This window comes from Eucyclogobius newberryi, unplaced genomic scaffold (assembly GCF_026437365.1).
Source record: "Eucyclogobius newberryi isolate DKJ021-1_F unplaced genomic scaffold, fEucNew1.0.hap1 SCAF_4, whole genome shotgun sequence".
Taxonomy (NCBI): Eukaryota; Metazoa; Chordata; class Actinopteri; order Gobiiformes; family Gobiidae; genus Eucyclogobius; species Eucyclogobius newberryi.
The window spans coordinates 13,443,190-13,469,615 of NW_027316056.1; the positions used below are offsets into that span (position 1 = coordinate 13,443,190).

General features: G+C 40.8%; 1 protein-coding gene across 5 annotated transcripts in view; it reads right to left on the minus strand.

Annotated features, from left to right (window-relative positions):
- rptor (regulatory associated protein of MTOR, complex 1) overlaps positions 1-26,426 on the minus strand; it is a 219,273-nt gene that overhangs the window by 34,312 nt on the left and 158,535 nt on the right. For 3 of the 5 annotated variants that reach the window (XM_072462410.1, XM_072462407.1, XM_072462405.1), the window contains exons 23-29: positions 25,887-25,981; positions 24,338-24,518; positions 23,729-23,839; positions 10,024-10,129; positions 4,526-4,640; positions 3,813-3,937; positions 1,880-2,005 (exon numbers count right to left, since the gene is read on the minus strand). In XM_072462410.1, the coding sequence (XP_072318511.1) occupies positions 1,880-2,005; positions 3,813-3,937; positions 4,526-4,640; positions 10,024-10,129; positions 23,729-23,839; positions 24,338-24,518; positions 25,887-25,981 (859 nt within the window). The remainder of the gene's footprint in view (positions 1-1,879; positions 2,006-3,812; positions 3,938-4,525; positions 4,641-10,023; positions 10,130-23,728; positions 23,840-24,337; positions 24,519-25,886; positions 25,982-26,426) is intronic. The other 2 variants (XM_072462409.1, XM_072462406.1) reach the window with 1 other exon arrangement.

The window sequence follows — 26,426 nt, forward strand, 5'->3', positions numbered from 1 at the left end:
TGATATTGTGCAAAAAAAATATATCCACTAACAGGACAATCACATGTATATCTCAAGATAACCTTACTAAGAAATCAGTTCAATCCAAAATAGATAAATAACACTATATAACACAACTTAAAATACTAGAAGCAAAACGGGCACTTCTCCTGCTTCACACCGATACCTGACAAACCGCTAATGCTGGTAAACGTCTTTAAAACTGTTGTAATTTATGTTGGAGAAAATGCGGCGTATCACGAATTCAGGCAGTATACGGCAATTCATCCGGCTGTCGCAGTTCCCCGAAAAACTTGCCTGACCCAGAAAGAGTGGCTGTGAAAGTGCCAGAGGCAGAGTAGAAGTGGAGCAGGTGAGAGGAAAAGCTGTCACAACACTGTGGCGTGGAGTTCTCTGACAAGTGTGTACTCCCGGTGTCAGCCAGGGCTCAAAATGTGCACACAACTACTGAAATATGAACTGGTGGCAACACACAAGTACGCCAACAAGCCTGTGTAACTTAATGTCACGCTTTGTTACCATAAATGCAACAATATGACAACATTGCAGCGACAGGTGTGTTATGTCCTGTATGTGGCAACTTGCCCGTTAGTGGAGGGATTGGGAAAATTCTAATGAGAGACCATCACATTTCTGATTTTCCAAAGAGTTAGAACAGGTTTGTGTTAATATGTATGTTACGTACAAGTACATAAATTAAAGGTGCACTATGTAAGTTTTATAGTGGAGTGTAAAACATTATACTAAGTTATTGACACCGCCAGGTCAAGTTACTGGTCGGATCTTTGGAGATGCGGAGGCGTGTTTCGAGATATTGTTCAGCAAAAAACACTAAAACATTGAGACAAGCCTGTTCTTCACCAGAAAAGTTACACAGGGCACCTTTAAATTACAGTTTGACCTGGACTTGATACAGAGATTTACTTTATGTAGTAATGCTTTTAAACAACATAAATTCCTTAAAATTGCCGAGTTATTTGACCTGCTGACTTCTGCCTAAAGACTTTAAGCCTGAATCTATTAAGGTTAAAAAGTCTTCATATATTAGGCAATTGGGAACATTTCAAATCCAATGCATTTTGTTATCCTACATAATCCCAATATATATATATATATATATATATATATATATATATATATATATATATTTTTTTTTTTTTAATTTTAACAACAGTTTCAGGCATGTATCAGGACACGTATCATAGCTACTATTGGGATACTTACATATCGTGAGGTACTAGACAATACCCAGCCCTAACTTCACTACTTCAGCATTGATGTGTCTTGTGACTTATTTTAAAGGCGCAATAAAACTAAAATATTTTTGAAATTCTTTATCGTTTCTTTGCGCACAGGGGATTTGTTTTAGGATTTCCTGTTTCCCTGCACCTTCACAAAGAAATTTCAAGCCAGATGTATGCAACAAACAAGACTGATCAATGTGGGCATCAACTCCAAAGTGTTTGCAGCAACAAGGTTTGAGTATGTGATCTTGAACTATGGAGGTGAATGCATGATGTATGAAAACATGATGACTGAATACACTATGGGAGACTGAATACACTATGGGAGACTGAACACACTATGGGAGACTGAACACACTATGGGAGACTGAACACACTATGGGAGACTGAATACACTATGGGAGACTGAACACACTATGGGAGACTGAATACACTATGGGAGACTGAACACACTATGGGAGACTGAACACACTATGGGAGACTGAACACACTATGGGAGACTGAATACACTATGGGAGACTGAACACACTATGGGAGACTGAATACACTATGGGAGACTGAACACACTATGGGAGACTGAATACACTATGGGAGCACAGATGGGTGATAATAGTAGAAGTAGCACTGGTCTTTACTGTGGGCGCCGGCTGAGGGCTGACCTCTGGTGGTGGGCAACATGTCCGACAGCCCCTGCCACGCGGTCACCATCTCTGGGTTCTTCTGGTCGGCAAAGTTTTTCCAGATCCGCAAAGCTCCGTCATCTGAACAAAACAACAAAATGCAGTCAGATTATACCAGAATTATTATTTTAATTTATCCTGAGAAAAGTAAATAAATAAATGTATGTAATTGTATCCCCTATTGTTTGTATATTGTATTTATTAGAGTTCTATGGTGCTTTTATAGTTTTTAAAATATTTTTATCGTCCAAAACGGAATAAAAATCAATAGGAATAGTGCCTAATTTTTTTTTTTGATTTGGAGAGACTTATCCATGCGTTTGTCTCCAGTAGATTAGACTACTGTAACGGCCTGCTCACTGGCCTCTCCAAACGAGCTGTAAAACAGCTGCAGTACATCCAGAACGCTGCTGCTCGGGTCCTGACTAGAACCAGGAAGTATGATCACATTAGTCCTGTTCTCAGGTCTCTGCACTGGCTCCCTGTGGCTCAGAGAAGAGACTTTAAAGCAGCTCTGCTTGTGTACAAGTCTCTCCATGGCCTAGCACCAAAGTACATCTTGGACATGTTGCCATATGAACCATCTCGGACTCTGAGGACCTCAGGGACCGGCCTCCTGCTGGTCCCAGAGTCTGGAACAGTTTTCTAGAAGATGTGAGACAGGTCTCTACTCTGACAATGTTCAAATCTAGACTAAAAACACACACAAACGTCCACACAAAAATACTCCCAACAAACCTGAGACTTTTTGCAGTGAAGAAGCAATGACCCCACAATAATGAATATAGAAAATGTCAGTCTTACTGAATCATACTGGATGGAAGAGTTTAGATTTACACAAATTAACAGTATTTACTTTCAGTACAGTGTCACAGCATTGATGAGTTTACCTGTGTAATGAGGACAAAGCCATGGAGGGTGATTGTTCTATTTAGGTGATAAATGCTGCTGAATAAACAAAAGCCCTCAGCAACATTTTGGAGCTGAAAAAGTAAAGTATTTAAAACTCAACGCAGCTACAAATGAGTCGATTTGTAGATTTGGGACTTTGCTGGTGGGCATAAACATTCAGGGAGCTTACACTGAGAGGAAGTACTAAATCATTTTGGGAAATCGCTCCGTTGTTGTTAGGTGTGAAAAGATGTGCAGTTATTTGCAGGTGGTGCTCAAAAAATAGAAACAAACGTGTGAACTAAAACAAAGGAAGTGAGAGGGACAGACGAATGAACTATTTCACACTAAATAGAAATCAGGTGATTAAAGAGGGATTTTATGTCAGTATACACTAGTAAGAAGTGTTAATAGAAATTATAAATAAAATGGAATTGTCTTAAACGGCGCAAATCTAGACAAAGTCTTGCAATTTGATCCATTCACTCCTCTGTCACACTCACACAAAATGGATAAAATGATGTGCATTGCAAGTGTTTTGCTTAAGGAGACAATGGAAAAATGCATTGCTGCTACAGGGAACATTCAACCTTTAGCTGGCAAAAATGCGCTCTTGCAGTCTAACAATATAGCACGTTTTCATCCATTTATTTTCACAGATTAGACACACATTTTTCTTTTTCTCCCCCAAGAGCCAGAAGACTTTAATGGGAAGAAACTAAACCAGTTCATATGGGTCAGCGCTTTAAGGAATCTCATTGAAAGAAACAGATTCAGATGGAGTTTTGATGAATCACAGATTAGAACACATTTCAGGGTCAAGAGCTGATACATTGTTTAAATTGTGAATAGAATATACTCTAAGATAGTTGAGGCAGACGATTGTGTCAAACATAATTCTGATAATTGTATAGCAGTTTTAGGGTTGATAAGTAAAGCAGTGTCACTTTAACAGGCATTTACTTCGTCGATGTCAATGTGCAAATGTGTTGTTTACCTGTCGCCGTTAACAACAGCGAACAGTCGTGTCCGTTGAGATACTCCATGGCTGTGATCCGTGTGTATCGAGGGTTTCCATTGTAGAAATAGTCCAACCTCTCGCCTTTCTCCCAGTCCCAGAAACTGTAAAGACAAATGCACACATTTTTAACATAGATAACTCTCAAATTAAGACCTGCAGAGCTTGCCATGATGTGGATTAACAAACCAGATGCCAGCAACCAGGGCTTGATTTTATACCCCGCACACCCACTTTTTTTTTTATTTGTGAGGGTTAGGGATCCGGAAAAGATTTTGGTGAATCCAGAAACTATCTTAGAAATTAAAATAAAGTCTAAAGGTAAGACACCAGTTCAAAAGTGTTCTTGAAACTATTGATTAACAAATTAAACCGTCAGTAACATTTCAGAAATTATGACATTAGTTTAATTAGTGAACTTTGTTGACATGTCAAATACCGGATTTATTACAGAAAATTAGGTTTGGTTTATGACTGGACAAAAAAGGGTTGATGCTATACTTTTATCCAGACATCATTTTCCCAGCTAACAGTTTTAATCATTTGAGAATAAACTATACTTTTTGCTTGTAAATACCGGTAACAGGATTTTTCCCCTCAAAATTGGATATACAGTTGTATTTTAAGAGTGTAAAGAAATACTCAGTGTAGCTTTAGCAATAAACCATGCAGATGCGTGAGTAGTAACAGACCAGATGCTGTCCTTATCGGCCACAGCGATGCAGGTGTTGAAGGGGTGGAACTTGACCACAGACGGGACGCCGGGGTTTCGGTTGATGAATATTTGATCGTCCAGGCGGGAAATACCTGCACGAAAGAACCCAAGGACACGCATATGGGACTGATGCAGAAACATTGCAGAAAACTGTGCACGACAATTTCCTTTTAGTTATGGGGGAATCTAAATTATAGAAAGTAGTAGATAATTTCATTTTAAACACATAACACGTAAGTTTGGTTTAAATCATGTTTAATTGTACTTTGTAATTGTTTTATTATGTTATCGACCCCAGAAAGACTAGATGATCAGCATAGTAACAACTAGTTAGGACCATTATTAACAGATCAACCTACAGTATAAAGTTCTGCCAATGCTCCATGCAAAACTAAAGAACTAAAACACTGTAGAATCAACTTAACACTGCATTATACTAAGTGTGTGTGTGTGTGTGTGTGTGTGTGTGTGTATGTACAGTACAGACCAAAAGTTTGGACACACCTTCTCATTCAAAGAATTTTCTTTATTTTCATGACTATGACAATTGTAGATTCACACTGAAGGCATCAAAACTATACATTAACACATGTGGAATTATATACTTAAAAATAAGTGTGAAACAACTGAAAATGTGTCTTATATTCTAGGAACTTCAAAGTAGCCACCTTTAGCTTTGATTAGTGCTTAGCACATTCTTGGCATTCTCTTGATGAGCTTCAAGAGGTCGTCACCTGAAATGGTCTTCCATCAGTCTTGAAGAAGTTCCCAGAGATGCATAGCACTTGTTGGCCATTTTGTCTTCACTCTGCAGTGTGAAACTACTGTACTGTAATGTACTGTACTGTACTGTACGTATGTATTTTTGGTACATGCATTCAGTTCCACACACTGCCAATACATTATCAGAATCAGAATCAGATCAGAATCAGAATAGGTTTATTACCATTGTCAATGAACAAAATTAAAAAGATAGGAACTTGTTTTGGTGGTTTGATGCAACATAAAACAATAAAACAACGAACAATGAACAAGTCATAACAACAAGCTATCAGACAAAAAAATATAATAGAATAAAAATAAAAAATAGACTTAATATGTACACACATACAGAAAGAGACCAGTGCAGTGAGTGATTCAATTCTGGTTAAAGTGACAGTGTTTAAGAAGTGTTCATGAGTCCAACAGCAGAGGGAAAGAAACTGTTCTTGTGGCGGGAGGTTCAAGTCCGGATGGACCATAGCCTCCTGCCTGAGGGGAGTGGCCTCCTGCCTGAGGGGAGTGGCTCAAATTGTCCATGTCCAGGGTAAGAAGGGTCGGCTGTGATCCGACCTGCAGGTCCCAGAGCCCTGGAGACGTACAAGTCCTGCAGAGATGGAAGTCCGCGGCCGATCACCTTCTCAGCAGAGCGCACAATGCTCTGTAGTCTCTGTTTGTCCCTGGTGAGGATGGACTCAATTATGGCTGTGTAGAACTGCACCATCATCTGCATTGGCAGCTTGACTTTCCTCAGCTGCTGCAGGAAGTACATCCTCTGCTGGGCCTTCTGGATGAGGGAGCTGATAGTGGGCCCCCACTTGAGGTCACGGGTGATGGTGGTGCCGAGAAAACGGAGGAAGTCCACAGTGGAGATGGGGGAGTCTGAAGGTGAGGGGGGGCTGGGGGACTGTGACTTTCCTGAAGTCCACGATCATCTCCACCGTCTTCTTGGCATTGAACTCCAGGCTGTTGCCGCTGCACCAGGACACCAGTCGGTCCATCTCCCTCCTGTAGACAGACTCCCCCGTCCAAGATGAGCCCGATGAGGGTGGTTTCGTCCGCAAACTTGATCAGTTTTATAGAGTCGTGGCTGAAGGTGCAGCAGTTTGTGTACAGGGAGAAGAGCAGGGGAGAAAGTACACAGCCCTGTGGAGCTACTGTGCTGATAGTCTGTGTGTCTGAGACATTCTTCCCCAGCCGCATACACTGCCTCCGATCTGTCAGAAAGTCAGTGATCTACCTGCAGGTGGAGTCAGGCACGTTGAGCTGGGAGAGCTTGTCCTGGAGCAGAGCCGGGAGGATGGCACAGGTTCCCGGGGTGTCCAGATGCTGCAAGATGAAGTGGAGTGCCAGGTTGATGGCGTCGTCCACAGACCTGTTGGCTCTGTAGGTGAACTGCAGGGGGTCCAGCAGGGGGGAGGTGAAGGAGTTGAGGTGGGGGAGGACAAGGCGCTCAAATGACTTCATGGCTACAGCGCCACAGGTCTGTAGTCATTAAGTACAGTGATCCGGGGCTTCTTGGGGACAGGGACAATAATGGACGACTTGAAGCAGGCTGGGACATGGCATGACTCCAGGGAGGTGTTAAAAATGTCAGTGAAGACAGGAGCCAGCTCATGCACGGTGTCTTACTGTAGCCGGAGTGACACTGTCTGGTCCAGCAGCTTTTCGAGGGTTGGATTTCCGAAATAGTCTGCATACATCCTGTTCCTGGACTGTGAGAGTGGTGGGGGAGGTGGGGGGAACCAGGGTTAGGTTGGCAGAGGTTTCCACAGTGGGGGAGGGGGATGTCAAATCTGCAGTAGAAAGAGTCGAGTTTCTGGGCCAGTTTTCTGTCGTCTGCAGAAAGGGGAGCTCTGGGCTTGTAATTGGTGAGAAGCAAGAACTGCTGCTAGCTGGATCTAGCTCTCGACACCTCGCTTCTAAATCCGTACTTTGCATCGCTCTCTATCACCGGCCCTGTGCGCTGCCTCCTTCTGCTGCCTCAGTTTTGGTGTGAACCAGTGTTTGTCATTGTTGAAGGAGACTTTGGTGTCTGTTGGAATAATGCTGTCCTCACGGAATCGAAGGTATGACTTATGACAGCTCTGAAAAACTCCAAGTCTGTAATGTCCAAACATGCACGAATAAAAAATTAACTACCCGGTAGTTCTGTTTTACAAATTTTTAAAACCAATTAAGAATGCAGGTACATCGCCTTTCACACTTTCATTTAGAAATATACTTAAGTCAGTCCCTTATTACCGCCAAACTGAAGCTACATATACTTTGGATTCCAAAAAAAGTTTACAACTAAAACAGTGTCCAGATGACTACCGTTGAAACCTTTTCCACCATGGACCACTCCCTGGATAAATGAGGGATTACATTGATTTGTTTCAATACAAACTTGTTGGGTTTTTTGCCTCAATTTTCTGGTCAAACGCTCAGCACAATTCAGACGCATCTCTTTGTTATTCTTTGAGTTTGAGAAGAAACATTAGACTTCTCAAAATAAAAGGTACCAGTTGGTGGAGGGAAGAATACAAATGTTGATGTGTCGACTGTACATGCACAATAATCCTGAGTGATTGTGTGACAAATTAAAAATTACAGCAATCCAAATAACAAGGAGGTGCACGTGTGAAGAGAGGAGGTCTAAATAACGTTCACCGGCTTTCCGTACGTTGCCATGGAAACTACACGTGTATGCTTCCCCGCGCTGTCCTTGGTGTCTACCTGAACATACTCTGGAGATGATTATAATCACAAGAATAAGGCAAAGAAATCTATCACAATTCATTAAATATGCAGCTGTAGAGTTGGTTAGAAGGGAAAAATGCGCTAACAGATTTTGGATAAAACAGGTTCATAGACATCGATTCCTTAGGGCAAGTACCAAGCAAAAACAAGAAACAAGCCCCGCAGATTTGGGCGATGTGTAGTGAGAAGTATGAATATTGCAGCAGAAAGAAAGAAGTCAAACAAACAATAGTGTTGACGATACTGTGTAATTACAACAGAATATAAGTATGAATTATAGATAACGTTTGGTTTCCATTGTTCAAATTCATTAATACATGGGGTTTACATTATAGAGTTTGATGATGACTTTTGCTGTAATAGTCAAACAGAAAATCTACCCGTATATATTATTTTAAGGGCAGTAGTTGACTAAACTAAAGACAGCTAAAAAAAAGGGACCAAAGGGACAGTGGTGTGAAACTGGCCAAAAACTATTCAGCATCTCTTTTAAAATGTTGAAAATTAACTCAAACACCATCTGACCCACACTGCCTCTTCTATATTCTACAACGATCATGCACAAAAGAATAAAAAGTACAAGGAAATAATGCGTAAAGCTTTCTGCTGTTGCTTACTAACTAAAAAAACTAAGCAAAAAAGATCTGTGTTTTTCTTTCATACAAAATAAATAATTTAAAAAAATTTGAAGCACAAAGTATATACATTGAAATTAAACAAGAGACATAAAAGACAATACAAGAGTATAAAAGATTAAAAACAGAGCTAAAGTAGGACAGGCCACAGATGTCACAGCTCAGTTTGCCCTGAGACGGGACTCGTTGTGGGGGCAGCTCTACGGACACGAACCCCCCCTCGGACTCTGGAGGCGTGTGGGCGTCTTCAGTTAGACCTATGTTGTTGTAAGGTTTTAAAAAGTCCGGCAGAGACAAGTCCTGCGGCTCACTCAGGGCATCTTCGTAGAAGCATCGACAAGATTTAGGCTCTTAGTAACGTTTTACCAAGCGCACAGAGATGCTTGATTTGGTACTAGTTTTTGTTTAATGCAACAGTAACTTCCCTGTGAACACAGATCATTGTGTCCGAAGGAAAAAGCACAGCAGTTACACACTAATGATTAACTTACACTGTAACTAGAACTAGCTTTTAACCTCTTGATGATTTGTACATTAGAGTAATTTATGCAGTTTAGGCAGCATCTCCCCCTCGTGTTCCTCCTCCCCTCCTTGTGTCTTCTCTCCTCCGCTCGACAGACTGAATGAGGGCAGCCCTAGCACACTTCTCACCAGGGGGATACAGGGGAAATTCAGTGAGAAAAAAAGATGAGACGAGTGCGTGAGCCGTGACGTCAATCGACTCGTGACTGCGTGCGAAAGGAGGGAATGCAATGACGTTAACCTGTTAACTATTCACTTTGAAAAAATGCCTGTAAGAAAACTGGTTATGTGCTCCGGGTTTATAGAGAGTCTGTGCGTGCAATTGTCTGACTCATAATAATGGAGGATGTTTATGCTACTGTGGAGATTTTAATCAGAGGAAGAATTAAAACCGTTGACCAGTGAGATTTTACATGAGCCTTTACAAGCCCGTTTCACTCAAGTCAAAGTACAGTAATTTTGCATAGTATAATTAGTTATTCATGAAGGTCAGAGTTATACAACTAATAATAAAAATCTATTGTGATAGTTACAAGACGTTCCCCTGATCTGTGGAGCCCTGCAGGGCAATGACAACTGAACAGATGCCAAAGTCAAAGTAATATAGAATTGCTGGTAAAACTCAAGAGGACATTTTGATAACCAGTTTAGACAGAATCATTAAGAAGGTCACTGATAACTAATATTTATATTCACTGCACTCTTTTTAAAAAGGAACTACAATCACAAGTGAAGTGTGGCGAGTGCTTTAAACTGCATATGAAGGACACATACAAGTGTACTGATCATGGTTTAACCCTGTTTGTAGTTCATTTACCTCTCTGAGTGATGCTGCGGCTCTGTCTTCTCACTCGTGTGTTTCTGAGAAACCTCCACTGCCGCTCCATCCTCACCTGACTCTCCAGGTCGTGCTCCTCTGGGATCTACAAGAGTCCAACACAAGTGCATCATTGATTTGTTTAGATCCCAGGTCACTAATAAGCGGACACCGACCCAAGTGCCGTCCTGTCCAAACAAACAGGCGCTCGACCCGCATCCACGAGCCCGCTGACCGTGTACCTGCTGTTATAATATAATAATAATATATATATTATAATTATTAAGTGGCGAAATGGCAGAAATGCCATAAAGTTGGACTTGTGGCAATGTTCTCAAACTGGAGCTCAGTGAAAGTGACCCCTGGTTTAGATGATTCACAAGCGATTGATTAAAGTGCATTATGTAACATTTCTGGTGATGCTATTGCTCTCCCTGAAAGGTTTCACAGTATGGCATTAAACTCCTTGCATCTATCTCCATGGAGACAAGTTGAACACCCTAGTGGGCCAAATTACTGGTCAGATCTTCGAAAAGGTTACCCCACTCACAGGAAGAACTATTTTTTTTTAAAGTATTAAAAACATTAAAATCTGCCATGCTGTGGAATATTCCTGGCAATGCAATAACATCTTGCTGTATCACACTTTTTAGATGCTGGAAAGCACCCTGATGATGGCTCTCAAAGTGGTTGGTGGTTTTTCCTATAAGATAAATTTTATGGAAGTGAAAATGTACAAATACAATACACTATGCACTAAACATATAAAGAATTGAGCTTATAGACCCTTTAAAAGTTTGTAAAGAAAAACATTTGAAATTCCACAAAGTAAGCAAAAGTGAAACCAGGATTCACTTCTGAAAATCACCAAATATAAAAACAAGAAGGCTTAGACACGCAAGTGATATCAGAGCCTGGTTTAAAGACATTTAAGAAAATTTTAAGACATACAAAAATATTAACCCCACAATAACTTGTTATTTTATCTACAGATATATTACACGCTTTAATGATTTTTGTGAAGCTCAAATACAATCTTATGGCTAGAAATCACTATTTCCCATCATTTCTAAGGAAAAGCAAACTGACATTTCTTATAAAAAAAGAAGTTTTGTCACATTTGAGAAATGTTTTAGTACATTATATATGCTCAAAAGCTCCTATTTGCCCTTTTCCTAAATCCTATTCAAGAAAACCTTCAAGAAAAGGTGTTGAGCTATATAAATACACTTGCTCCCATTTCTTGAAAAACATAAGAACCAATCGGATAGCAGTCTCTGAAATACAAAAACATAATGACCAGTGACATTATGTCACTGAACCCTCAGACTACAGTAAGGCTTAATTATGCATAGAAGCTGCTCCGTTGGGCTGCTGATGATTATGTTACTGAAAATAAGTCAGGCTGATCCTTCTCGTTGACTGCGTAGGCAGATGAAATTATTGTACATGACTTAAGCATGTGTATTTATGTCACGCCGAGCAAAGAACACTAGTGGAACAGAGATAAAAGCCTATCACCAGCTTTCCGTTTCACTTCTACACACGATCAAAAGTCACTATTCAAACATTGTCCTGGCAGTTTGTATCTAACACATAAAAAGTCAACTTGTAAGATACAGGAAAATATTTTGAACATACGATGAATGTTAAAGCACTTTTTTAATATAGATATACAGTATTTAGAAACAATAGAACGCCTTCCTGGTTCAAAATTTTAATAAAACAAAAACCCAAATTAACATGGGTATAATTAATGGAATAATTTCTGTTAAATGTCACAGATTTAAAGTCTGCCTGTATGGTTTATGTTCAGAGAATTCACATTGAAACCCATTTTATTTGTCCTTAAAAAGACAAAATAAAGAATCTAATATTGTCAACGATCGATATGAGATAAAACAACACTAAATTGAAATTGGTTTGAAATTGAGCAATAAGATAACATTTTTGTTCTACCTAATACCTTTTTAGATGGTATTTGTTTGTACTGTGAGTTGAATGCATTCTTCCGTGTTCGGTCAAGCACTTTGAATGACTTTTGGTACAAATTTGGTTTAACTTGCCTTGCCTTACTTTATTTGTCACAGTCACAATCAAGTAATGTCCACATCCCATTAACTTCATGGAGACTTCATATTTCACCTTTTACAAACCACAGTGAAAACATTAAAGCACATGGGCAGTTCTTTACGCTCCATTCCCAGGCTGCAGGCGTTACAGCAGCATGTATTATAGTGAGGCGAGTGGGCTTCAGTGCATCTTTGTGTGTGGCTGCTTGGCATTCAGGGAGTGTGAGCCCCTCGACTTTGAAAAATGCCCTATAAGCAAACGCTGCCAGCTATATATGCCATTATCATTCTATATTTTTTTACGCTATGGGTTGTTTACGAACACACCGGCAATAAACGAAAATAAATGTATTTAATTTGTCTTTTATAATCAAAATTATATTACATTTTGCATAATTAATGTTCACAAAAGTCACTTGCTTTGTTCAGTATGGGTGGCTGATATCCTGCACTGTGCTTTGTTACACAAGACAGAAGGTAAATAGTTTTAATTCCATCTTTCAGTTAATAGGGGAAGCATTAAGATGTGTACGCATCACATGAAATATTTATTAGATTTATGTGCAACTTTTATGGCACTCAAAGGCCCTTTACATTGTCTCGATTACGATACGATTCACTCTTTGCACTTGGTAATCTACTAAAAACTAAATGCCATCAACATCACACACCCAGGCAAGGAGGGTGAAGTGTCTTGCCCAAGGACACAAACAAAATATGCAATGGTCGGACCAACAATTGAATCAGACGTGCACGCGACCTGAACAACGTTTTTCTCAAGACCTAAGCTTAAAAGAAACACTATGTAAGTTCTCTGGTGGAGGGTCAGCCACCTGTTATCTCAGTGGAGATGTTATTGCGTTGTCTGCAAAGTTCCACAGTACGGCATTAACAGAATTTCATTGCTCAAAAATACCTTGAGAAACTGGAATTCACAAGACTAATTTATTCCCCCTTTTCGTACATAAACCGATCTTTGTGTTCGAAGCGTAGTTGCTGTCACTGCATTTTTACTACCAACCGTTCTTAATGTCACGAACACCAGAGGGCGCTTAAGGTCAGTTAGAAAATTGACTAACAAGAAAAACTAACAGAGATCCAGAGACATTTATAAAGCTGGCAAGTTGGAGGAGGAACTTTGTGTTTTGTCCGTACGTAAACCTTTAGTAAGAACTCCATGTAGAGTCCTATAAATAAGACCCATGACCTATAAGTAAGTAAGTAAATTTTATTTATATAGCACCTTTTACAGACAGAGGTCACAAAGTGCTTCACAAAACACAGAATAAAACAATAAAAACACAAAAAACTTACAGTGAGCAATACATATACAACAATATACAGTCAAATCAGTCCGTAAAACAAGTGCATTTAAAAGGCTTGACTAAATAAAAAGGTTTTAAGCTGACCCTTAAAAGCAGTAACTGAGTCCAGTGACCGTAGGGAGAACGGAAGATCGTTCCAGAGTCTGGGGGCAACAGCCTGGAAGGATCTGTCTCCTCTGGTCCGAAAACGGGTGCGAGGCACAAGCAACAGTTTCTGATCCAAGGACCTTAATAAGCGAGAGGGAGCGTACGGTTTTATCAGATCGCTGATGTACAGACCTGACCATTTAAAGCTCTAAAAGTTAAAACAAGAATTTTAAATTGTATCCGGTAGGAGACCGGCAGCCAGTGAAGGGCTTTAAGAATGGGTGAAATGTGGGCCCTTCTATTTGTGCGGGTTAAGATCCTCGCTGCAGAGTTCTGGACCAGCTGCAGACGAGAGAGTTCCTTCTTGTTAAGACAGGAAAACAGACTATTACAGTAGTCTAAACGTGAAGACACAAATGCATGAATTATAACTTCCAGGTCATTTTGAGACACCATTTTCCTGAGCTTAGAGATTTTCCTCAACTGAAAGAAACAGTTCCTCGTCAACAGCTTAGAGTGGTGCTCTAAAGACATGTCTTTGTCAAAGACAACACCCAAGTTTCTAAGACTTGGTTTAGCAGTCTGGCCTAAAACACCCAAGTACTGGTTTATCCCTGGAATGGCATCATCAGGGGCAATAATCAGAGTTTCTGTTTTGTCAGCATTTAGCTGCAAGGAGTTTTGACTCAGCCATTGTTTTATTTGCACTAAACAACTGACCAAGGAGTTCAGCTTCTGGATCTCAGAAGGTTTAAAAGAGCAATAGAGCTGAATATTGTCAGCGAACAGGTGATAGGACACATCACTAAACTCTTTAATGATCATTCCCAGGGGAATTATATAAAGCAGAAATAGGACGGGACCCAAGACGGAGCCCTGAGGAACTCCACACAACAGATCAGCTGAGTCGGACATTATTTGGTTTGCAGCAACACTAAAGCTCCGACCGGATAAATATGAGGAAAACCAATGAAGAACTGACCCCGATAGTCCAATCAGGTCCCTCAGTCTGTTCAACAGGATATGATGGTCGACAGTGTAAAAGGCTGCAGACAGATCCAACAGAACTAAAACAGTGCATTTCCCAGAATCAGCAGACATCATAATGTCACTGGACACTTTCAACAATGCGGTTTCCGTAGAATGATGTTTGCGGAAACCAGATTGAAAAGATTCGTGAATGTTTGACTGATCAAGGAAATCTGACAACTGTTCAGAGACCACCTTCTCAAGGATTTTGGACATGAACGGGAGCTTTGAAATAGGTCTGAAACTTTTGGGGTCTGTCGGGTCCAAGTTTGTTTTTTTCAGTAAAGGCTCAACTATGGCATGTTTAAATGGACCAGGAAACACACCTGGTAGAAAGAGAGAGATTTACCATTTTGGTAACCCAGGGGCCAATAACATCAAACACTTTGAGGAAGAGCCTGCAGGGAAGGGCATCTGATGTACAAGAGGAGGGGTTCATCTTAGTCACCAGAGCTGAGATGTCTTCTAGAGTGACAGGCTTAAAAGAAGACCAGTTTTGGGAAACAGGCTCCACAGAAACAGGTTTATCACACAAAAGGAGTGGGATTTGGTCTTTGATCATCTTGATCTTATCAATAAAGAACCTGAGGAATTCATTGCTGTCGGCTTTGCAGGAAACAGGAGTCACTGCAGCTGAAGGACAAACAATAGAATTTATAGTGTCAAACAACACTTTGGGGTTTTTCTTGTTGGATGTTATTAGCTGACGGAAGTAATCAGATCTGGAACTTTCCATCATTTCATTGAAAGATGACACAAGATCTCTGAGGTGTAACCTATGGACCTCAAGACTGGAGGTTTTCCACAGACGCTCAGTTTTCCGACATGGTCTCTTTAGGTTTAGGATATCTTCATTTATCCAAGGACAAGCTTTTTTCTGTGTTGACAGAGTGGATTTTACAGGTGCCACCTGATCTAAAATGGATACACAGTGGCTGTTAAAGGAATTAATTAAACTGTCCACATCAAGACAATTCATAAACAAATGAGGATCAAATACAGCAGAAAATTGGACGGCTGTATTTGCAGTGATAATGCGCCTCTGAGACCTGATGTTTGAGGGCACCGGCTCAGGAGAAAAGTTCAATTCAAATAAAACACGGCTATGATCACTCATATGGACATCCTCCACACAGAGGTTAGCAACACTCAGGCCAAGTGAAAACACCAGGTCTAAAGTGTGTCCCTTTTGGTGAGTGGGACCTGAAACATGCTGCTCAAAGTTAAATGTTTCAGTCAAGGTTAAAAGATCCTTTGCAGGGCATGATAAGCCATCGACCCAAATGTTAAAATCCCCAAGAATTAAAACGTTTTCCAGCTTTATAATAGAAGATAAATAGTCACTAAAGTCCTTTAAAAAGACAGCAGCAGGACCAGGGGGCCGGTAGACTAAAACACAGTAAAAAGGACTTGAAGAACCAACCTTAATCATCTGTGATTCAAAGGAAGTGAAAGTGTGTGAGTCGATGACTTTACACATGTAACGGTCCTGGGACACAACTGCCAGACCTCCTCCACGTCGACCAGGGCGAGGCATCGCAGAAACGGAGCAGCCAGGTGGGCAGAGTTCATTTAGATGAATAAACTCACCCTCTCTCTGCCATGTCTCCGTAAGACACATGAAATCAAGGTTTTGTCTTGTAAAAAGTTCATTCAAGGAAAACGCTTTGTTGGCAATTGAACGGGCATTCAACAAGCCGAGCCGGACCGTGGATGACGTCACGTCCATCGGTTCAGCTGAGCGCAGCGGGACCTGTCGAAGGCACGAGTTACGGTCACGTGATTCCCATCTGTTTCGCCTTAATCCTACAATTGAAGTTGAACAGTACAGTCAAATGAAAGATGAAGGAGACGCTGTTTTAACTAAGACAGACACAGTTAGTGAAAATACATAAGAGTATAATTGCCGTTAAAACAACCCAGTGCAATATAACAAACACATAAAATGACGGCTGGTTTAGCGGTTCTGAACATCTCACTAAATGTTTCTACTGCTTTCAAACAACAACATGCCATCCTATAAGTTGACTTGACCCGCTTGTTTCCATGGAGCTACATCAGTTTATTGCAGTATACTGTGGAACGTTCCAGGCAAGACTAGCCGCTGGCAAACCCTACACCAGAAAAGCAGCAGCTTTCTTTGCATTCTGTCATGTTAGCAATTTGCATTATGCTGGTGAAGTAACACATTCAATTCAGTGTAAAGAAAATGCATTCGTATGAGTTTAGCCTGTTTAGTATGTATTCCACAAGTGTCTTCACGGGCTATAGCTGGGTTCAGTATTCCCACAGCAGGGATACAGCGCCTGTGCGAGTTGTGAGGCGATGGCCCACAGACTGGTGGTCCAACAATGTGTCAGCCGCTAATGTAACGCATAATGAAAGCCTGAGGTGAAAAGTGTGTTTGTATAGGGCCCTTGAATACTATATCCTCCTGAGAGACCAACACGCTCAATATACAGTGGACTGAATCAATGGCGCAGAGTATGCAGCGAAAAATATGCAAATGAACAGAGCAGTTATGCTTCATCTGTTGAAATAATGAAGATTTTGCACATAGAGGTGATGTGTATAAACTGGGCTACAGGGATTTAAAGAGTGTAAAATACATAGACCAGTCCATAGCGGTTTAAAAATTGAAGACATTAAAAAAATAAGGCCCAATTTAAATATATGTAACTTTTAAAAATAGGGAGACATAATAGATTTAAAATAAGAGTGCCCTTTAAATAACTATTACAACAACTACAATGAGTCCAAACCCAGGGGAGCTTTAAGTCACATTTTTGGGAAAAGATGTGAAGCAGCAACAGTGGCCTCGAGGACAAAACTGAAAATAACATATGGCCTATATCTTTAAACACTGACTAAATATGGCCCTTTGTACAGCTTAGCTAGACTAGAATATATGTTCTACCTATTATATACTATACAAAGAGTATATTCTACTCTCAAACCCCTGAGCTCCAATGATTGACAGCAGATGAGATGAACCCATGAGGGAATGTTTTGCCTCGAACAAAAGTTGCTGCTTAAGGAGATATGTATAAAACAGTGCAGTTTTTTGTTAAAATCCAATCAAATATAAGATCAATTATATAATAGTATAAGTATAAGGGCCATTCCAAATAAAAAAATATGCAGGCACTACGAGAATAAAGTCATAACATTTTGACATTAAAGTCAAAGCCAGAAAAACGTCTTAAATTTACAAGAATAAACTCGTAAATTTATGAGAATTCAAGAGAATAACCTCGTAAATTCATGAGAATAAACTTGTAGTCAAAATAAAGACAGCATTTTCCGGGGACAGATGTTGAATCTTTCCAAAGTGACTCAAACGCAATTCACTTTCAGCAGCACGGCCAGGATGCAAATGGCGCTTGGATAAGTTAAAAGTTATGACAAAAACCTGTGTCAAACTTTATAATGCGGACCTTTAAAACATCACAAACAATAAACTCCCCCATGTCATTCTGGTTAATGGCCTGCGTGGACTGGACACCGACCGCGCTCGGAGGGAGTCATGGACCATTTTCACCAACAATCAGTTCCTCCGACTTCGGCCTCTTAAACCCTCCTAAACTTTGTACAAAGTCACAGTTCATGAGTTATTTGTTTGCATAGGTTTTACAACACAACACTACAGGCTTGTGGAGCAGTGCACACCATGTAATATGGGCCTGGGTGTGTTGAGGACGGGACGCTGTTGTTTATGTTCTGTAGAATTTAAACCCAGTTAAAGCCCTGTGTATTGGACTAACTTATAAACATTTGGAGACAAACAGTGCACAGTTAGAGGATGCTCTTGGTCTTGGAGTGAGGTAAGAACTTAATTTGTGTTTGTTTGTTTTTTAAATCACAATTGGGATATGGGTGTAAAATGACATACTCCGGTGTTGGGTGAACGTGTGTGGATCTTGCTTGTTGGATGTGTAAGACCTATGTGTTTCGATTATAGCATCTCATCATTGTAGTTATCAGCCTGAGCTACATGGGTGTGTTAGGGTGTGGTTGTGTTAGTCTGCTGTAGGCTAATAGTGCGTTCAGACCGCACCGTCCAAATTCGCGCCGGACGCCCGAGTTGGACGCCTGTACATTTGAAGGCAGACGCTTTGGAAGAAATAAACTCACCGGCAGATGTGCATCCGAGGCGTCCAGCGCATATGCACAGTGGAGGAGTTGATGTGTTTCCTGATGTGGCTGGTCTTTTGGCCCTATCGGAGACCAGGTTGAGCGAGTGGCTTTGGTGTATTTGCTTAAGTCCAAAAACTGTAGCGCGGCAGCTTGTTTGGGTCCAGCAGATGCTTCAGAAGTGAGCAGAGTTTAGTGAATATAATGATTTGCCCCAAGAGCTGCGTTTGGATTTTTTTTACAGGTGCAGGTTTGTTTTGGTACGTCACTGGAGCGTAAGCTCTGATTGGTTGCTGCTCCGCATCGGCTGCAAAAAAGTTCAGCTTTGTCCAACTTTTTTGCGTCCGATGCTCAACTTCCCCTGACGAGCAAAGTCTGATGCTCAAAACACAGAATTTGCGCCGCAAAAATGCTTAAAACACGGCGCAAAAACGCTGAACGCTTTGACGCATCAGTGTGAACAACCCTTAAGAGGAGGACTGGGTTGTATGGATGATGGAGTCTGTGTGTACATTGCTTTTAGGCTGTGCCAAACATGATCCAAGCATAAGACAGGAGAGACTAAGCAAAATCAAATGTATTATTTGGATTCAAGCAGCATATAGCTCTAATAGTGACTGAAATGTGTCTGTTTTATTCTACCCGTGGGCTGTATACTGCAGACAGCAATTTTAGTGTTTTGTGTGAATAAACAAAATAAAAAATGAAGACGAATACAATTGGTGCATGCCCCAAATATTTATCACCACCAAGCTCCACTATCCTGTAAATGTGGGCTGTATTTTAGCAAGTTTGTCCAAACGATGCCAAAAAGGTTAGAAACTGTAGCTTCAAAGTGCGCACGGCTCCACAGGCTGCAGTAAACGTTATCCACAATGAGCACGTAAGAAGTGCATATAGTGCCAACGTAGAGAAACAAAGCAATAGAGGAGCGGAGTAAGTGTGAATATGGCACCAAGGCTCCTCCACCTGTCTGCGGGCGGCTGTGGCACGGAGCACGGGTGGTGTCTGAGCGCTGAGCTTGACAGAACTTTTCCTTTCTTTTTGTTTTTTAAAGGGGAGCATGAAATGGGAACGGGAGAAGGAAGGACATGCAGAAAATGATCGGAGTCGGGATTCAAACTCACGACACTGCCGGCTGCTCACGGAGCCTGGCATGTGATGACAGCTCTACTGCTATGTGAGAAAGTCCAGAGTTGATCCAGCAGTTTGTGACCGATGCTTAACAGGAGCTGCTAAACTGCAAAGGCGATCTGTCTTGTTATCAGCACACGTGGGACTCCGTTTGGTTTTGCGTCCTAGTCATGGTGGTCAACCTCGACGTCGGGCTCTAAACGTTTAAATATAGACTTTGTTTTGAAAATGTTGTCTTTATATGACTACAAGTTTATTCCCATGTATTTACAAGTTTATTCTTGTACATTTAGGACTTTTTTCTGGCTTTGACTTTGATATAATTAAATTACGACTTTATGTCAAAATGTTATGACTATATTCTCATAGTGCCTGCATATTTAAATTATTATTTTTTTGAATGGCCTTTATACTTCGTCCTAAAAAAGGGTTATTTCAAAGGAAGTGTATTTCGAAATGTTTGGTTCAACTCACAGAAAAATGTCCACAGGTGGATCGAACAAAACGTTACTATTCAATGTCATTTGTGAATCCAATAAATGTGTTTTCAAACCAAATCAAAAGACTATTAGATTAGCTCACAGGACAGTCAGTTCTCGCTCCTCAATAAAGACTGTAGCTGCCAGGGCCTTTATAATCACCTCAGTCTCACATACAAAGAGATTTTTCATTGTCCTTGGCCCAGCCGCACAGTTGCTGCTGACACAGTGATATGATAACCTGTGTGCAGACTTTGAGGCGGACTCACACACACAGCTTTGTAATGGACTCAGTTTTATGGCAGCACTCAAAATTTTGCCAACGCAGCTTTTCAATTCGCTCGACGGCTCTTCTCGTGCTGTTCTGCCATCTCACGTCTCGACCAATCACACTACCATCCATGTTTCATTAGAAAAATTCAGTTCAGTGTTTATACTTTAAACATGAGACCATTCACATCTGCTCTTGCCTTCAAAATCTATAGCGCTTCATTTGAACTATTTATGAATAATAATGTTGTTGATCAAAGCACCAGTCGAACATTCATACACACTTTAACATTCAGGTCTCAACAGAACTTACTAATCTATACAAGAGATTCACAAAAATGTTCTACCAAGTTCCTTGGCTCTGAAGTGGCTCCTGACGTGGCTCTGAAGTGGCTCCGACGTGACTCCTGACGTGGCTCTTGACGTGGCTTTGACAAGGCTCCTGACGTGGCTCTGACATGGCACTTGACGTGGCTCTTGACGTGGCTTTGACAAGGCTTCTGACGTGGCTCCTGACGTGGCTTTGACAAGGCTCCTGACGTGGCTCCTGACGTGGCTTTGACAAGGCTCCTGACGTGGCTCCTGACGTGGCTTTGACAAGGCTCCTGACGTGGCTCCTGAGGTGGCTCTGACACAGCTCCTGACGTGGCTCCTGAAGTTGCTCTGACGTAGCTCTTGACATGGCTCCTGACGTGGCTCCTGACGTGGCTCTGAGAATCTTTTCTGTGTTTAAGTCCATAAATCATCACCAGACTCGCTCCGTGCTTTTCCGTTGCCAGTACATATTTATCAGTACATATGCGTGCTGAGACCAGGAAATACATTCAGGCCAAGTTTGGGTGAAACGTTATCTTGTACTGTTGAGTGGCGGTGCCATCTACTGGCTGCAAGGAGAAATTGCACAGTTTGGAGTGTTGGGAATGGGCAGAGATCGAAATGTAATTTTGTTTCTTATAAATATTTTCTTTTTCAGTTCTAAAACATGGGATGCCAAACTAAAGGTACTCAAGAGCATTTTTAAAGGCTTGTAACAATATAAATATTGCATCATATTTAACTTTGAATGTTTTATCTGTATGTTTATGCAGTGCGACTCTCTTTGTGCTGATGCCTCTTGACCAGGTCGTTGGTGTAAATTAGTTCTTGCTGGGTAAATAAAGGTTGAACAAAAATGAATCAATTGTTTGCACAAGACATTGAGTGTGACCTTGCTCAAGATTGCAGGTTTTTTGGCAGAATCACCTGTAATTGAATAAATGGAAGACAGATAAGTTTAATGCCATAACATCTCCATGGTGATGGGTACGCCCCATCAGAAAAGTAAATAGCGAACCTCTAACAGTGAATTAGTTGCTTCTTTGGACAGTCCATGTATGAACAGGGACTAAACGGTATAAAACAGCCAGAACAGTCATGTATCCCCAGTGGGTCCTGAAGCACCAGAGTTGTGAGAAAATGTTTTTGTTGTTAAAGCCCCTAAAACAAATTGTGTTTGTCTCCATAGGAACAGGATGGTGTGCCAGGTGCTTAACCGATGTGATTTAATAATAGAGATTGCGGCGCCCCCTGCTGTGCATTGTAAAGCGGCTTTATTGTGGAGGAATATTACCCAGGAGGGAGTGAAGTTATGGCACTCACACGTCTCAATTATTCAGCAGAGCCATCTTGTTCTCGCAGCAAGAACCTCCTGACTGCCTCAAGTTTTCTATAGGCGTTCATTACTTCAGAAAAAAACTCAGGGTTCATGTCCTCATAGGGCTGAGTCACCCTAAAGTCATCGAAAAACGCCTGACAAATGCAACTGTGGCAGAGTTCACATAAATATTTTAAAAACTGAAAGAATAAAGGTTAAAAAGTACTGCAGCCCCTTGCAATAACTGATAAAAACAGGGTGGATCCTATGAAGTGCATTATAATGGTAATTGTCATAATGATAGACAACTCATTACTTCATCAGCTAGGTAAGTGGAGAAATAGACCAGATAAAAGAAGTATTGACTCTATTTTGCAATTGTAAAGAAGGTTCCCACAATGCGTCTTAAAGGCGTAATGGACGATTTTTCGCCGATTTGAGAACTCAAGCGGAAGTGCACTCCCCCCGTGCGGACCTAAACAACAGCCTCGCGGCTAGACGTGCGTTTGTTTATTAGCGTGACCGCATCGCATCTCTCGTCTCCCATAGATTTCCGTCTCTTCTCGAACTGTCTTTCTCGATCTTAATTTTGTCCCGTACACTGAGGGAACTATATTATGATAGATCCATGCGCTTAGACACAGGGAAACATGCTGCTCTCCTGGGGACGTGCCGACGAGGCTGCATGTTCTATGATTGATACGTGGCAGGACTAACCGGCAGTCCACGCCACGAGGAAATGAGACTCAGATTTGGGCCAAAAAATCGTCCATTACGCCTTTAAGCTATTGCAGAAACGGAAAAACCTAATACCGTATTTTCCGAACTATAAGTCGGTGCGACTTATACTTGTATACAGTGAACCCTCGTTTATCGCGGGGGTTACGTTCCAAAACGAACCCGCAATAGGCGAAATCCGCGAAGTAGAAACCTTTATTTTTTTTACAGTTATTATACAATGAAATACTCCCTAAAACATTGAAGCTCACGCGCGCCGCTCTCGCCGGCCTCTCACGCGCGCCGCTCTCGCCGGCCTCTCACGCCGGCTTCTCACGCGCGGCGCCGCTCTCACCGGCTTCTCACGCGCGGCGCCGCTCTCACCGGCCTCTCACAGGCGTCTCCCGCAGCTCACACGCGCGCTCTCACCGGCCTCGCAAACTTCAATTTGGCAAGCGGTTTTACGTACGTGTACATATTAATCCATAACGTTATTGACACACAGGTAGAGAAGACGCGGAGAGACTATTTAGCCAATCAGAATGCAGAACACAATGCATGATGCAAATCCGCGAAGCAGCGAGACCTCGAAAAGTGAACCGCGTTATAGTGAGGGATCACTGCACTTATACTCCGGAGTGACTTAGATGTGATATTATTTGTTATTTTCACAATTGCAACAGCATTTCATACTCCAGTGCAACTTATATGTTTATATCTCTATTATGCATTTTTTTTGCTCCGGTGGGACTTATAGTCTAGAAAATATGGTACATACAGTAGCTTTTTCTTCTCAAACATATCTTGCTACAAAATGTGTATTACCTTCTTGACAGGTTGGGCAAAATACTTGGCGCTCCAATCACACAAGCCGGTTTGAAGGGCGGGGCAAATGTAGTTCCTGTGTCCACCGGGGTCATCTCCATCTTCTGTGGCCTGAACAACAAACATCCAGAAAGTTATCTAGTGCCGCCAAGGTCTATCGAGTCCTACCAAATGTCCAATTAGAAACACTAAAACATAAATCGAACACAAAAAGAAAAAGGTAGAAATGGTAGAAACACCACGGACACGTTACAGGTCAAATCTGTGGAGAGGAAGTCGCTCACGGTAAAAAATCATATTTTCAGTCTAATAAGCAATATTTTTGAGTATTAATACACATTTAATTGAAAAAATAAAATAAAAACTGTACTGTGGAACATTTGCAACGTGGCTTCACACTTCACCAGAAAAGTAAAAGATTGCACCTGATGATACCAAAGTCCTCTAGCATTGTTCGATTTCAAATTTTTGTTCAGAATAGTCGTTGAGTTATATATTCTATAAGGATTACGTTACGTCTGAAAGGAAATTATTCAGTTGCAGTATCTCCATCAAAAAACCTAAAAACAGTAAAACACAATTTGTATACACAGATCATCAGCGCGTTACCTGCTCGGGGCCCTTGTCGAACATTTTGCGCGTGCGGGGGAACTGGTGTGAGTGTGGCTGGGCCGGTCCCCCCAGAGTCGGGGTGTAGGGGGGTCTGGAGGCTGGCTGATCCCTGCTTGGAGGTTTGGGGACTTCATTGGTCAGACTGGAGCTGCTGGTGCTGGGCATGGGAGGAGAGCCACTGCAGAGGACATACAGTCATAGGCAGGATTAGGGTGGGAGACGTTGATTGAAATCTGTATCAGAGTTTTTTTTTTTTTTTTTAAGTATCATAATAATATTCAGACACTGCATCAGGAATGTGCTAAAATGTACCTGTAAATGTCTAGATTGAGGTTCAAGCTTCACACAAAATGTGAATGGAGCTTAAAATCAACCACAAAAGGGCAGAAATATCACTTTACACCCTTGTTTGGGAGATTGCACAGAACGTTTCGGTCTGTTTTCAAAGTCATTTTTAATTGTTTAATTGTAGATAATACAGTGGATATTCTAATTTGCATATTGCTAAAACCTAATTTGCAATATTAACAAGTTTTAATAGATCAGCCACCTCTACACAGGATACATTAAGGTGTTCCTGTCATAATATTAGCAAAGTCATTTTTTTTACAATTGCAAACAAAGTATACATACTATACAAAATATGTAAAAGTGATACAAAATATACAAAATGTTATTTGCAAACCCAATTATTATTTGCGAAAGTAAGTCGGATAAAGTTAGCAATGAGTTTGATTCAAAAAAGATTTTGGTTTAATTGTGACTATAATTGTGACATCCAGCAGAATTAAATGTAAAATGTATTAATACTCACTTCTTGATAAACACAGTGTAAAGATCATGATTTTGTCACAAAAAAGAGAAACGGTTTAAAAAAAAAAAAAAAAAAGTAACTTAATTAAAAATGCTGAGCTTGATTTGTTTGGCATTAAAAACGCGACAAACAGAACTGATTTATTTCAAACTGTTTGCTGCGGTACAAACTTATTCCTCACTTTCCTAACATACTCCGACATCTAATTATTCACAGCATGAGTTTATATTTCATCTATAATTAGATGCAGACAGGACACAGCATTCTAATTTTGACCCGAAGAGCTACATTTATAATATAGCTGCGTGGAAAAACCTATATTACTTTATTACATTAAAAAAAATGTGCACAGGCCCTTAAGCTGTGACAAAAAAAAACACAATTGTATCGATTTCTGTTTTAAATTGAAAAAATATCATTTGCATAGACTATAAAAGAAAAATATCCCTTTCCCACTATAATTGGATCCCAAAAAAAACGTTCTTGGTAAACTGTGAAACAAAAGTTTGACAGAAATTTCAATATTCAATGATTAGTTGAAACCAAAGCAACGCGCTGAATTACTTGATTATATTAATCTGAAATTGTATCCCTGAGCTTTACCACAGCGGCACATTCACGACTGCAAATCCGTTTATCACTTTATGTGTTACATTTAGTTAAAGGCTGACTCATTGTGCGTCTGGTGTTTTCTTTGTGTTGTGTGTTGTGTGTGGGGGGGGCGTCTCTCACCCGGCGGGATGGATGTGGGTGCCTTTGCTGGTGGGACTCGCTGGAGCAGAATGAGCGTAGTCCAAGATCTTCTGTGGTCGGGCGTTCATCGTGGCCTGTGAGACATTTGGATAACATTGTTACGGTCAACTCATGGATAACAATGTGAATGAAAGTAAATTCAGAGTTTCACTGATGTTTGGTTTGTATGGTCTGGTATTTATACACACAGTGTACAATAAATGACAAAACAATTGATCCATTGCACCAGGTTAAAGGAGAAGACGCTCATTTCCTCCTGTAGTCCCTGGACAGGCTGATAACAATTTATAGAAGCTAAAAGTAGATGGTAAATTAAGAGTGAGATTATACGGTGACATGGTCATGTATCCAACATATTAAATTCACAAAAAAGTGATCAAGGGGTTATTGTGTCAATAATCTCAATTTCATTATGATACTTCTCACAATAATTGCAAAAATTAAATAACATCAGACAGGAGAAAATAGCACTTTGTGCTACCCATTTGAAGGTAGAATATATTTATATTTCAGTTTCTA